Source organism: Pecten maximus, chromosome 5 (genome assembly GCF_902652985.1).
Source record: "Pecten maximus chromosome 5, xPecMax1.1, whole genome shotgun sequence".
NCBI lineage: Eukaryota > Metazoa > Mollusca > Bivalvia > Pectinida > Pectinidae > Pecten > Pecten maximus.
The window spans coordinates 36,780,314-36,796,350 of record NC_047019.1 but is presented as its reverse complement, the minus strand read 5'-3'; the positions used below and the strand labels follow the sequence as shown (position 1 = coordinate 36,796,350).

General features: G+C 35.0%; 1 protein-coding gene across 1 annotated transcript; it reads left to right on the top strand.

Annotated features, from left to right (window-relative positions):
* Positions 1-9,494: 9,494 nt before the first annotated feature.
* LOC117327935 lies at positions 9,495-14,292 on the top strand. The gene is made up of 3 exons (XM_033885184.1): positions 9,495-9,954; positions 13,090-13,270; positions 14,020-14,292. The coding sequence occupies exons 1-3, from the start codon at positions 9,784-9,786 to the stop codon at positions 14,130-14,132; spliced, it is 465 nt and encodes a 154-aa protein (XP_033741075.1). The 5' UTR covers positions 9,495-9,783; the 3' UTR covers positions 14,133-14,292.
* Positions 14,293-16,037: the final 1,745 nt, after the last annotated feature.

The following is a 16,037-nucleotide window of genomic DNA, read 5'->3' as shown; positions in this document are numbered from 1 at the left end:
CCTCCTTATACATTACGTCAAATAATAAACATGAAGATTGCTGCTATCGCATCCCTCATACCAAAGCTAGTATCAGTTGTTTGAAAGTTCATTGAAATATGAATGCGGCATCCATTAAAGGAGTAAACACTCGTCCATGCTTAGGAGGAAAAACTATATCAAACAACACTCGTCCACACTAAGGACGAATAACTATATCAAACAACACTCGTCCACACTAAGGACGAATAACTATATCAAATAACACTCGTCCACGCTAAGGAGGAATAATTATATCAAATATTAATCATCCACACTATGGAGGAATATCTATATCAAACAACACACGTCCAAAGTAAGGAGGAATAAATATATCAAACAACACTCGTCCACACTAACGAGGATTCACTATATCAAATAACACGTGCAAAGTAAGGAGGAATAAAAAAACACTCATCTAAAATAAAGATTAGCCACCACACCAAACAATGAAGAACATTGAATAACTTACAACAATAACATGTGTACTTAGTTGAGCAGGAACCACCACAGATTACGACACACATCTGCCTCTAGATATGAATTTTATGGAAATATATGTACATCTTTGGACGGAGCGACTGTTGTTTAGATATAAACGAGGTAACAGGCTTGTCCCCATTTGTATTCATCGTGAGAAAAGATACGTCACTTATCGATATCTATATTTTGCTCTACGAAAATCTGCCAGCAATGAGTTGCTGGATAAAATAACCTAAAACCGAATATCACCAAACACCACAGTCGATGGCAGACTTAAGGGAGACAACTCGGAGTGTCCAGTCGAGATAACACGTCAGCAGCTGTTCTGTGAACTATATCAACTCTATGTTATTTTTACCTATTTTTCAATCAGTTTAAAATTCAACAAAAGGACATGTTGGCTTGCATTGGTCGACATCGTCTTATCCATCTGTGACAAATTTACATATTCGTGGTTTTTGTCTTTGAAATTGTAGTCAGCACTGCTGTCAATCATCAATCAAGTTATAAAATTAGTACAAGGTAACAATCTTAAAGTGCTTCAAATTATTAATTGTTAACTATGTCTAGTTCTGGATGATCATTTTATCGGTTACTGAAATTACAAATTAAATATGTGTACTTTTTTCTCATACTTTGTACAACGTTTGTTTATAAAAGCTGACGCTGAAGATAAAATATTTTGAGGGGAACATTCACATTTTTGCAAATACTTCTTTGATCTTAATGGCTGCGAATTTATCATATAACCTGAGATAAGAATTTATCATTTTTTTTCTTGGATTATATCATGAGTGTCCACCATCACAATTTGATAGGAAATGTGGTTATGAACTATTACAAAAAATGCTCGCCATAAATGTAGCACCATTCAAAACCATTCGAGAACTTGTAAGTTACATCATACCACTGTTTATTTCTTCTAGGACTAGGCAGTGTTAAGGGTTTAAGGTGATTATAGAAGGCCACCAAAATCTCGAAATAAGTTTCGAAATGCCAACAATGTTGATTGGCAGTTACAATAGACCAAATTTTCTTTTATGAATTTCAATAAATTCATTATTTTCAATTTTGGTTTTGACAAGAACTTAAGTACAGGTGTTTATTCTGATTCCCGTGTCGATAATTATATAAAATAAAACGTGACAACAGGTTATGATAAACATCGGGGACTAAAAACACTCCTTCAGCATTGTCTACCTTCTACAATCTCAAAGGATTGTATAAAAGAAACACACATGAATTCAACTTCATCATATACGACTGTTTCGACCTTCTAAGACTCGTATTTAGTATACCCAATACGCATGAGGTATATAATATGATATGATATGATATGATATGATATGATATGATATGCAGTGAAGCGGAATGGAGCAACGGAATTTGATTTTACGAATCACAAACAGAATATAGTTTAGTGGTGTTGCTTTCATCATTAGATAACGTCTATACGGCTTTGATTGAAACGCTAATTCTGGCATACCCTAGTAATTTACATGAACAATCTTACTATGAACTTCTGAATAAATAGAAAGACATCCATATTTCAACATCATTTATTACCATTGTAACACCATATTAAACCGACTATTTATAGTAAATAACATGTATGTATGACCTGCATACATCACAAAGTAACGCAAAAAAAATCTACAACATAATATACAAATCTGCATAATATACAAATCAACAATATGCTATACAAATCAACAATATGATATACAAATCAACAATATGATATACAAATTAACAACATAATATACATAAATACAACATAATATGCAAACTACAACATATACACAAATCTACAATTAATGTACATAACTACAACATAATAATCAAATCAACAATATACTAAAACAAAGATTACAATTATTGCTACCTCCGCATTGTTACAAGAGTTTATATTTCCCCTGAATATACCAGCTTAATGATAAACAGAAAAACGCTGTTTTGGTAAAGTAAAAAAGTTTTGTTCCTTCCTCATTTACTACTTGACATTAAGGCATGTACAGGAAGATATCGCCATATCAAATCACAGTAATTTAGTGTTCACGTAATGTATATAATTGATGAATCATATTTTAATGCTAAAATGATATATCCTTCTGTACGATCAAGCCTAGACAAATCTAAACCAAACCGTAGGCCAAGTGTGCCAAGTAATTTTCAAAAGTAAAACTTCTGTTTCCCAAACCCTGGCTATATCACTTGAAAAGGACACTTAACGCTTATCATTGGTAATTTCAGTCGTAAAATTATTGTTATGTTTATAATATAAGATGATAATTCTCTCGTTTCAATAGCGAAATAACTTCAAAAATCCACGCAGTTACCTCTGACATCTTCTTCAAATATATTTGTTCCTGACGTAAAAACAGAATTGGTTTATTCACTGTGTAAATATTGCCTACTGATTTGAAAAAAAAAAAAAAAAAAAAAACCAACAACAACAAGAAATGTGTTTAAAACGGTAACTATGCACATTGCTATCTTGTTCTGTTTTCGTCTGCCGTCTGGTTGTGTTTGCCATCTGTTTCATCATCAGGACTACCACACGTACACTTCCATAAGATATACAGGTATATACCAATAAGTAGGAAAGTTCCTAGACCGGCAGTAATACCAATGAACTTGTTGCTGGTGAAGAAGTTTTCCTGAAAGTAAAACAATAAAAAAGCTGTCATATTTGTCATCCCATTCATATGGTTTAATTATATTGCACAACTTGGGATTGATAGTTATATAGTAAGCCGTGATGACTTCTCGCATACCATGTTGAAATAATACTTCTCACAAACTTTACATTCCTTTAAAAATTGCTCAATACCCACAAATTCTTAAACTTATTAAATTATATGCGGTTAGCAGAATTCTTCTGCTACATTTCAACATCGTTCACGCCCGGTTTGATACTCCGACTTCTCTTTCGGATTTCCACACTGACGAGTCCAACAGGGTGATGTAGTCATCTTATTTTAAGCATACACTTTTTTAAACGTGCTATTCACATTTGTTCCCTATGTTTAACCTTCCATTGTTTTACTCCAGTGAAATAGAAAATTAATATCAAGATTAGTATCATCCAATACCGAGTATCCACGTGTTTTTATATTTTCCCATAATGATCCAATGTCCAGCTTTATTAACATTATTTACTCCGGTTATTTCCCTTCTAAATAATACAGAGCTTTCTGAATGTCTTTCTGGACTCTCCCACTCCATACCATGACTGAAGTACACACTCCATACCATGACTGAAGTACACACTCCATACCATGACTGACGTACACACTCCATACCATGACTGACGTACACACTCCATACCATGACTGGCGTACACACTCCATACCATGACTGAAGTACACACTCCATACCATGACTGACGTACACACTCCATACCATGACTGACGTACACACTCCATACCATGACTGAAGTACACACTCCATACCATGACTGAAGTACAGTTTCATGCATAATAAATCTATGTCTCATTCCGTATATGACTGAACTATTGAGTTCACCTTAACACTCCTTTGAATTATTAGCTAACACAAACACAATTATGCCAAACGCACTAGCATCTTATTGGATTAGATCAGCTTAAATAACAGTTGTCAATGTCATCAAAATGGAGAAGTCATAACTTCCCCTCAAATCCAAAATTTGCTTGCAATGATATATAGGATAATATCACGTCTGAATGTGAAAATGCAGGGAATTGACCGCAGTTGAAGAAATCTTCACTTAAGAATTGAGATACACTTGTTGTTGATGGATTAAATATGTTAGTACAAATTAACAACAAAGCATGAAGAGCATTAATGCTGTTAACAGAGGAATGCATATAGGATGCAAGTTCTTTTGGTAATTTTCAATTGATTCTCCGATGTTAATTTCTTGAAGAATTTGTAAAATTTACAGCACGGCCTTGTTCACATACAAATTCACAAACTTGATTTATTAAAAAAAGCTGGATATATCACGGCCCAAGCACACAGAGAGATGAAATTAAATTTTCTTTGTTTTTTGTTTTGTTTTTTTGTTTTGTTTTTTTTAAATGATATGCGTAATCCTTCGTCGTGGGAATGTTTTGCATTGCGTACAGATAAGATTAGATATATTTCAACTATTAAAGGTATTACCAGTATTGGTCATACAGTAGACATTAAACGTGATACCAGTAATCTATTTTTATAACGTTTGGCTTACAATGAACCTATACAAAGCCCTTACATTCTATACCAACTATAATTAAAATCCATGAACGAGTACCAATCCTTTGTTCCTTTTATCGTGACAATAACTATCATTTGAATAAATATAGCAGACATAATTAGAAATATGTTACCGTCGTATCGTCCGTTGAATTTCCACAGAAAATACCTAAAACGAAGAAAAAAATTAATTCGTTATCAATTCTGTTGAGTTTAAAATCAATTTCTATTCATTTCAGATGCTATATAAAAAATCACTTTTGAGGGACAAGCATACTCTTTGTCAGTGAAAGGAGCATATGATTCAGATAGAGAGGATTAAATACAGAGATGTCACTAAAGTATTACGTCATTATTACCATTTTTATTACTTACCATCTACTGTAATCAGCATCAACACGAATGACACGTGCAACTTAAAACACTTCACTTCCATCTCCACTACTCCATTTCCCCGATTCACTTTGAATGTTCATTTAATCCTTCCTTCCTATCAGTACACGCAAGTTTAGAACTTGATTCCATAGCTCACTTAATTGAACTACTGCATTTTTAAATATCCTCAATTTATGCAACCGGCTCGTAATTTCACGATCGATAGCGAGCCAATCTATTATCACGTGTCTGTGAATTAACCATACTGTTATGGGCCATGGTATAAAATGGGCATTGATATAAATTAATTGTGGTGAGCGTTCAGGCAGTACCATTGTCTGAAAAGGTCTACTATACTCACTGTTACAGTGGTAAGATATTGCGATGGTGTATTGTACCATGTTGTTCAATAAGGTATACTACGGCGATAGTATAAATGGAATGGGTGTGATGTTTAAGTATATACATAATATTAAACTAATGAAATTTTATCCGATTAATGGAGAGACATATGGCAAAATATGGTGCTTGTAGCGTCCTTGGCCAGCAAGTGTATTCCTACTATTGTTGAGAAAATTACATACATACATCAACCATACACGTACATATTCTACAATTAGTTTTTCCGTTGTTAATGTGTTTTTTTTTTTATCTCTGTGTACGCTAGGGCAACAGTGCGTACTATTGTATATCTACTGAACAATAATCAAGGATTGCACCTCATTTTGACTTTGTATACGGCAGCATGCCCCCAGTTGTCAACGAACATTGCCTATGGTTAGAGCGTGGTCAAAGTCAAATGTTCTCTAGGAACTGTTCGCTTCAGCCATTTGTTGTCAGCTTACCTCGTGGAGAAGTTAAATATATATCCATTTCGGCAATATTCACTTAGATTTTTTACACAATACTCAGTTAACGTTAGATTGTTTTTACAGAGATCGTCGGGTAACAGGAAAACACTAAAATTGCGTTGATAAGTCCTTTTAAAATGGCGCTGTCTTTTTGACGTTCCAGCAACGTCACAAAGACACGATGTCATGATTATGTTACAAATTTCCGCGCTGATTAATCCGCTGAGTTTTTTTCACTGCGTATACGCTAATTTATTCGCAGTCAGAGTTCTCTAAGCTGAAGAAGGGAGAGATGTAAATATAAAACAAAAACGTATTTGTTGACATCTATGTTCTCAAATGCAATAGTCAACTAATAAGCTATAATATTACACCTCCCTAAATCTCATTTTGAGAATGTGACGTAACCCGGACTTGGCCTAGATTTGTAGAGTGGATATCGTCGATAACACACAAGACGCTTACATTTTCTGAGCACCTGGTCTTATTATCCCTTGTACTCTTTAAAGAGTTTCCATGCCAATCAATATTTGTGTTCATATTTTTCACTCGTTTTATCAACATTGTTTTGGAATTATAATTTTGCTATTATGTCGGTATTCTTTGTTGTTTGTTAATCCAATTTGTTGACAAAGGTCGGCACATTCCGCGAATAGCCATAAAGAAGATTATAGCTCATCCCTCTGTATGCAGGGTTGCTCACGATAATGTGACTTCTCCGTATACATTTTAATATTTTTGGTTTGATAGAAGGTTGATGCATATTCTCAATATCCCGGAGATATATGCATACAGAACACATCTGTGTATTCTGGGGGATGTCGGAGCTTGAGAATTATCTCTGTTAGTACATAACTATCCTACACGACGCTAATTCTATATCATTATATCGCACCTGCATACATTAACGAATATTCATTGTGTTTATGCGACAAATGGGGGATTGTGACGATATCACGGGATATACAAAAGTGACGTCGAGCTGTTATAATATGCAGAGCGCCACCATTAGTATCAATGTAGTATTCCGATATTTTGACGTTAATAATGACAGCCTGGGCCCAGTTGTGATTGGGCCAATCACAGTTTAGCAACGATTTTTAAAACCTTATAGAATCATTTCTGTTACCTTACTTGGCAAAATGCTACGAAACACAATAGCACATTTATATACACACACGCAGCTTGTGAAGATAATAAGAAGTGTGATTCTTACCATAAGTTGAAAACAGTATGTAAGGTCGACCATGAATGGGGACACTACCATGTAAAATCAACCTAAAAAAGTGTTACTCCCATGTAAGGTCAACCGTGAGTGGTGACATTACCACGTAAAATCAACCTCATCAAGTGTTACTTCCATGTAAGGTCAACCGTGAGTGGTGACATTACCACGTAAAATCAACCCCATAAAGTGTTACTCCCATGTAAGGTCAACCGTGAGTGGTGACATTACCACGTAAAATCAACCTAAAAAAGTGTTACTTCCATGTAAGGCAAACCGTGAGTGGTGACATTACCACGTAAAATCAACCTAAAAAAGTGTTACTCCCATGTAAGGCAAACCGTGAGTGGTGACATTACCATGTAAAATCAACCCCATAAAGTGTTACTCCCATGTAAGGTCAACCGTGAGTGGTGACATTACCACGTAAAATCAACCTCATAAAATGTCACTTCCATGTTAGGTCAACCGTGAGCAGTGAAACTATGTACAGTCAACAAACATCGATTACACTACCATGTAAAGTCAATAATAAATGATGACACTACCGTGAGAAACCAACCGAGAGTGATGACAGTACCATGCAATATCGTTACACTACCATGTAAGGTCAATCGTGGATGGGGACACTACCATGTAAAGTCAATCGTGAGCGGGGACACTACCATGTCAGGTCAACCGTGAGAGGTAACATTACCATGTAAAGTCAATCGAGTTTGCTATAAATACTATATATGTAAGGCCGACCATGAGTGGGACACTAACATATAAAATCAACCATGCGTGGTTTTACTACAATGCAAGGTCAACCATGAGTGGTGAAACTACCATGTAAAATCAATCGTGAGTGGTGACACAACCATGAAGGTTCAATCATGAGTTGGGACACTGCCATGTAAGGTCAACCGTGAGAGATGACACTGCTATGTAAGGTCAATAGTGAGTGATGACATTACCATGTAACAATACCAATAGTGAGTGATGACATTACCATGTAAAAAGATCAATAGTGAGTGATGATATCACCATGTAACAAGGTCAATAGTGAGTGATGACATTACCATGTAAGGTCAATAGTGAGTGATGACACTACCATGTAAGGTCAATAGTGAGTGATGACATTACCATGTAAGGTCAATAGTGAGTGATGACATTACCATGTAAGGTCAATAATGAGTGAAGACATTACCATGTAAGGTCAATAGTGAGTGATGACATTACTATGTAAGGTCGATAGTGGGTGATGACATTACCATGTAAGATCAAAAGTGAGTGATGACATTACCATGTAAGGTCAATAGTGAGTGATGACATTACCATGTAAGGTTAATAGTGAGTGATGACATTACCATGTAAGGTCAATAATGAGTGATGACATTACCATATAAGGTCAATAGTGGGTGATGACATTACCATGTAAGGTCAATAGTGAGTGATGACATTACCATGTAAGGTCAATAGTGAGTGATGACATTACAATTTAACAAGATCAATAGTGAGTGATGACATTACCATGTAAGGTCAATAGTGAGTGATGACATTACCATGTAAGGTCAATAGTGAGTGATGACATTACAATTTAACAAGATCAATAATGAGTGATGACATTACCATGTAAGGTCAATAGTGAGTGATGACATTACCATGTAAGGTCAATAGTGAGTGATGACATTACAATTTAACAAGATCAATAATGAGTGATGACATTACCATGTAAGGTCAATAGTGAGTGATGACATTACCATGTAAGGTTAATAATGAGTGATGACATTACCATATAAGGTCAATAGTGGGTGATGACATTACCATGTAAGGTCAATAGTGAGTGATGACATTACCATGTAAGGTCAATAGTGGGTGATGACATTACCATGTAAGATCAAAAGTGAGTGATGACATTACCATGTAAGGTTAATAGTGAGTGATGACATTACCATGTAAGGTCAATAGTGGGTGATGACATTACCATGTAAGATCAAAAGTGAGTGATGACATTACCATGTAAGGTCAATAATGAGTGATGACATTACCATGCATGGTCAATAATGAGTGATGACTTCCATATTAAGAAAACCATGGGTGGTGACACTTCAATTTTAAATCAACCGTCAGTGGTGACATTGAACTGTAAAATTATCCATTAGTGCAATGCCATATATGGTCAGTCATCAGGGATGATATTACCACAAAAGGTCAACTGTGAGGAAAGATTGCAATGTTAGTAAAGGTCAACCATGAGGGACGACATTGGCATGTAAGGGCAAACATGAGGGGCGACATTGTCATATATGAGCAAACACGAGGTATGATTATGACAGATTGAGATTACACAGTACGCGCACGATAAGAGCCATCATCTTGTCCTTATTTATAACTCACGAATCACATATTTTAAAAGTAATCTGAGTGTTTATTTTGTGCAGCAGATTCCGTCGGCGGTGAAAGAACTATTTTGTGAATGACCTACATACGGTAAATGCTGTCTATACCTTGCCCCTATTGACGCACTCCTGTGAAATCCGGTCTGTCTACTTCAGAGGTGTTTTCTCACGTAGGCCAATATATGAGGAATTCATTATAAATTAGCAGAACGTATCAAGAAGTTTAACGATGTTCACCTTAATCGAAGGTCTAAAGTATGGTGCAGCAGCCGCAATGGGGTTGTTTTCGGGTGGCGCATTATACATTAATGCGGTGGAGCATCACAGTCGGCGAACACTTCCAGTGGAGGCTCAGAGGCAGCAATGGGCCAACAGCTTCAATACCGCTAAGATATTCCTGGTAAGGAGGCGAACGAGTCGCATAATACACACGAACATAAAACGCTGTAGAGTGCAATTACATGTTCAACGACCATTAACATTGTAAAGGCTGATCATCATGTTTACATATATTTGGTTCTATAGAGCTGCAGTAACCATCTGTAACACATAGTGTTGTGTACGTATATATTTGCTAGCCACGTTAACAAAACAAAAAGTCAGGGATTGGATTTACTAAAACAGGTCGAGCGAATCAACATGTCGGCACATATCGGTTTTCCAGATAATGTAGTCGTTACATAGCGTGCAGTACGGGTATATCATAGACTTGCTTAAGTCATCCTGTAATATTTTATAGATATAAAGCAAACGTCATATATATGAAAATCATTATCATTTAAATGATGTACGCGTTTAGTATTAGTAATTACTTCCGAGAACCTAGTTGTTCACCTCAAAAGAAAATTACGGAAATTTGGTGATGCATGATAATTAAAACGATGATCTAGATTATGTTATGCATACAGCATGCAGTTTTGATTCCTATTATTTCACTGTAAGCGAATATAGGGAGAATTCAGCAAAAATCAGGATAACTGACCACGCACAACGCTTATGATTTATCTGTTTACTAGTTATGTCACACTAGATTAAATGGTAACTATGTATCCAAACCTAATTTCTATTGGAATCATTTTGGGAAATGTACATATAGTTTATTTACTAAAATTGTCATCAGGTAAAAATAATAAAGAAAGTATATTGCCAGATATTTCCATCCATTTTTAACTTGGGTAACAAGTAACAGATAGAATAGAATGAATTCAGTTATGTATCCAGGCTTATGTTGTAGAAAAAGTAATAAACCACACGAACATAATATGATTTTATATAAACTGTTCCTTATAATGGATTCACTGATAAAAACATAATTTTATTGTCTTGAATTTAAAGGTATTTATTTCATAAAATTGTTTAAAATGGATCATCAATTACAAGTGTTAAAGTGTAAATATGTACGCCTTTATCATATACTTTAAGATACATGATATGTATTGTTCAAACTGATATAAATATCGAAATAGGAAAAGATATATCTTAATTGATCCAACAAAACTTTAGTTGAAATTCTGGGAAAATATTCATGTGGAAGTGGCGTGTTTCTGGCTCCATGTACACGTCAGATAAGATTTAGGGGATATTTTTTTCACATGGAAAAGACTATTGTATATGTGTATGTATCTATAACAGGAACTGAAAGTTTATCGCTGGGGATTTAGTATCGCTAAAAATAACTCGGTTACCACCAATCAGGTTTTCCCGGGTTTATGTTAATAATGACACTTCAGGATTCTAACTATTCCGTCGTAACATTCCCGGAAATGCGTTCAATTTTTCCAGGAACTAAATAGTTTACTCGATAGATATCGGCACTGTTACTCCTCTTTGAATGTACATATGTGCGTCGTACAGGTCTCTGTTTACCCATGTATGTTATTTCGTAATTGTTTATCTTAAAATATATGTTCATATTAATTGACATTTAAGTATCATCTCATTTCGGTATATCTGTAACTCTGCGAATTAGACTGGACTTAGTACACACAATTATATATATAAACATGCATATATAATGATAATAAGAAACACAAACCATGAATCACTAGCGCTTTCACTTGCTTTCAGAACAAGCTCTTCATGTGATATGAAAGGTTTTATTTGTGACGACATGGTCATTACAAGAGATATTGTTGATCTCACAAATTCTAATGACCGGGAAAAATATCAAAATTGTTTGGATTGTTTGTAGAAACAAAGGGTAAAGTTTCTGTTTTCTGTTGGCTTGCGACAAGGGATGTAAAAGGTCCCTTTTCCTTAAATTTCTTATTCAAAATCATATCAGTAGGGTAATGCTGTTTTTTTCTCTCAAATAAAAATACATCTTAATCACAAAGCCGTTCATCTTACTTGTTATCATCACTTAGTAACGAATCTAGAACCGAGGTTAAATGGCACATTAATTGTTGTATTCTTTGGATGACTAGAATAAAAATCTAATTAACTGTGAGAATCTGTTAGTTTACAATATAGATGACTAGAATAATGTTGTCTTTCATTTCTTCTAAAACATTCAAAAATGGCAATGCATTCTCAATTGACTCAAAAATGTATTTGATATCTGGATATAAGCTATTTAATTCATTGTGAAGTTCTTATCAGGAGGCCATATTAAAAAGCACACATCCAAAAATCTGCAAAAAAAATTCGCTAAAAAATCAGCAAATTCTTATCATTCTGAATGGTACTTTCAAGAAGCATTTCTTCTGGTTATCCTAACACTAAAGTAACGTACTTTCCACAGACGAGCATAGTGGTTTTAAAATCATATAAAAAATGGCTCAAGCGTTGTAGTCCGCTTTGTGGTCCTCAAACAATGGGTATAAATTTGAGATCATTAGGGCCTAACAAAGAAATATATTCACTATTAAGAAAATCTTTCATTTAAACGCAATTTTCTACAAAATTACGCAATGTCACATTTTAATTATTTACTACTAAATTTGGTGTTGAGCAAAATTTCAACCCTTTCTTGAAAATGTTAATACCACCATTGTTTAAAATTTTGCATGATATATTGATAACTTTTAGGTAAAATATTTGAATTTTCTTATTGTTTTACATAATTGCCTCTTCCTTTCATACCTTTCTTACCTTTCTTCCCAAACCTGTGTTGCCTGGTCAATGAAAGCGGTATTGTATTTTTAAAATGGTTGTCTGACGTCGCCCGCTGATGTCTTACTCTTGGTGACATTTTATTTGAAGGTCTTAGTCGACGTTGAGAAGTAAATTTCACAGGTGTTGTGCTGTGAACATGATTTCACTACTTCTGTGTACAGGGGCTTAGCTTTCTTATATATACTATATATGACATGAACATTCATTCTAACATCACTGCATTCTTGCTTTTATTGTTCAAACTAATCTGGGTCTGATGTTAGATCTTTTACGAAAATGAAATAATGGAAACATTTTTGTTTTTAACATTAAAACACACCCTTTCTAGATGCAGAATTATGTTACTTTCTATTTAATCCTCCTTATGGCACCACTGATTTGTTTTTTTTTCACCTTTTTATATTTTCCATGTGCACAGCCGTCAATCGGGACGATAGGTGCAGGCTGCTCGACTGCCCTGTTCTTCCTGGACGAGTCGGAGTATAAGTACTACTGGCTGGTGGGGCCGGTCCAGTTCGTACTCGGAGGTATCTTTACAGTGGTAATGATGCTACCAGAGATCAACATCCTCTTGGACAAGGGAGTAGTCGGAAAGAAAGGTAACAATAAACATCATTAGTTTACTATGTCATACGATATCTGTACGTTTCTATCGTAGGCATAATATCACTATAGACAGAAATTGGGAAATTATTTACGACGGTCTTGACCATTTCGTCCATTTAGGACAAGTTTCAGCACCAAAGTGGAAATTCATTTCTAGCGTGGTCTAAGATATTATATTTATAATGTTTCGACAAGAACTTACAATGCGTTTTAACCTGTGTTTCCGCCGCTTTTAAGTGAGAATATGATAGAATGCGTTGTAATTAACATCCTTATTTTCTCTGATTGTCATGAATGTTGATTTAAATGGTGCAGAATTTCCGAAATTAGAAAAAATTACAAATACTGCATAAAATGATAAAGTTCTGAAACAAATCGATAATAATAACATTTCTTTTCAATACAGTTTTCATATTACAGATGCATAATTAAAACCTAGCAACATCAAAATTCAGATAATCATTTCTGAAATATTTCAGTCCACCTAAATAATAATAATTAGCAAAAACAATGCATTCGTTAAGGAAATACACTGAAACAAATTTCATTGGGATACAAGGCAAGTAAATGTAAAAGTTAAAATGGCACTTTTAATACATGTGTGTATATGGTTGTTTTATCTATTCCACTTATACTTATCATAAATTCGGTATACAAACCTTACTACAATTTAAGCTGCAACAGAAAACTCGAAAAAGATGATAATGCAATAGTTTAGTCTATGTGTACATTTAATTTCCAGGTGAGATGTGGGTCCGTGGTGCCATAGACAGATGGAACTATCGTCATATGTTTAGGACCTTCATAGATGGCGCCACCTATTTCCTCTTCCTGTACCTTGCAATGAAATCATAAACATATGGGATGAAGGAATATCATTTTTCCTATACCTTTACATAATGTTACAATGGTTGACTCCATGTAATTATTATACATCTGTATCAACATTTCATTTATAGCACATGGATTTTATCTACACTTGTTCTTCGTAATAAAGCAATTTAAAACATGAGAATCATTTTTTTAAGAATAAAACAAAGGAAAAATCTGCATACATTATTATAGTAATTAAGACCAATCTGAGGTCATGATGCGTCTGTCAGTCTGTGTGGTTTACGCCATTTTGCTTGAAATTACTATTTTCTAAGTTCGCCTGGTCATGTGATATCGCCCGGAGTCCGTCCATCAACATTTTTCTATCAACGACGATTGAGCGAATTTAAACGTTTTGTCATAAGAGGAAAAAAAGAAAATTCTTCAAAATCATTCATTATCTACTGGAAGGACAGATTTGTTTTGGTGAAAATAGAGTGGAACCCAAGTCAATGACTTTGAATCCTTCTTTAAGAACTTTTTTTTAATAGTTTTCCTGTGTATCCAATGAGAAGTAAGGGGTACAGTGTAAGGTCCTTATTCTGTCTAGCCGGAATGATACTGATTTTTCAGGTGCGTCATTTATTTGTTTAAAAAGAGACTCAATATCATACCGATTGAAGGTTTAGCTCCATAGGGAATTGAGGAGAAGTGGACCAAGATTTGAAATAGTGGACATTTTTCTTATATATTTACTCTATTTAGATCATAAGATATTGATCAAAGGTCAGCGAATGGAACTGAATATTGTCTTAATTACCTCCCATCCGGTTCGAATGAGAAGCAATCCAATAGAGAAATTGAAAATTGGTTATTAAAATAGAGCTTTCTTCAGGTGAATTTATTTCAAATCATCTTTGAACCAGAAAGTTAGATACAGAACGCGTTGAGTCCCATACAAGGTACTGAGAGGTGGATCCAAAAAAGGAGAAATATTTGAAATACACCTGTTATTCAAAATAGGGTCACATAGATATTCAGGTGAGTGATACAAGCCCTCTTGGAATCTTGTCCTTATGAAATCGATACAGAAAATGAAGCGATAGAGTATGGTTTCTTTTCTGCATTACGACCACCTTTCGACTCACTTGGCCCAAGAGCGTGGTGAACTCCTTCCATGTCCGTCCTGCGTCTATCAGTATTTCCCTTAACTCATTACTAGTCCTTAATGGCCGATCGGATTTTGATCAAAGTTGATATGGTGCTGCTATATTTGGTGAAATAGACTCATTGCTGTACTTTATGGAGAGTATGACTTTCCAGGGCAAAATAAGACTGAGGGGCGCACCTAAACATATTTTCGTCTGTATAGATAAAAGTGATTTGATTATGGAGAATGTGGGTCCCTTAGGTGCAGATTGGTTGGGTCCAGTAAGGGTAAAGGAGGTTAATCAATGCCCTTCTTAGTAGCTTTATGTATTTTGATCAGACATTGTCTGGAGCATCATAAGGCAAGGACGTCTCGATTTGTATAAATAGATAGTCTGACTCCACTGGGGTGGACGGGTGGGGCTAAGTAGGGAAACATATGTAAATCTTTTTTCTTCTGGGGCAGCTAAATCGATTTTGATCAATTAAAAGTCAATAATGAGCAAACGGAAGAGTTGTCTCCGCTTGTCTCATTCGGGTGGAGAGGCGAGCCGTATCAGGTAAGTAGAGATAGATTCTTTAAAGTCTTTCTAAATCTGTACGGATAGCGGTTTTGGTTAAATTGTATCGAGCATTACTGGTTGAAGGAAATTTTAAATTACATAAATCATTCAGATGCCTAGATCAGCGATTCATGCCCTCTGGGCCTCTATTTCCATTTTCAAATTTCACGACATTCAATACGAAAATTACAAGCTGCATTTTTGACCAGGTGTTGTTTCATGTTTTCAAGTACTG

Excerpts from the sequence above, each read along its gene's own strand:
- LOC117327935 (XM_033885184.1), top strand. The coding sequence starts at position 9,784 with ATGTTCACCTTAATCGAAGGTCTAAAGTATGGTGCAGCAGCCGCAATG. Across the intron at positions 9,955-13,089 it reads ATACCGCTAAGATATTCCTG|CCGTCAATCGGGACGATAGG; the intron begins GTAAGGAGGCGA and ends CCATGTGCACAG. Across the intron at positions 13,271-14,019 it reads GGGAGTAGTCGGAAAGAAAG|GTGAGATGTGGGTCCGTGGT; the intron begins GTAACAATAAAC and ends TTTAATTTCCAG.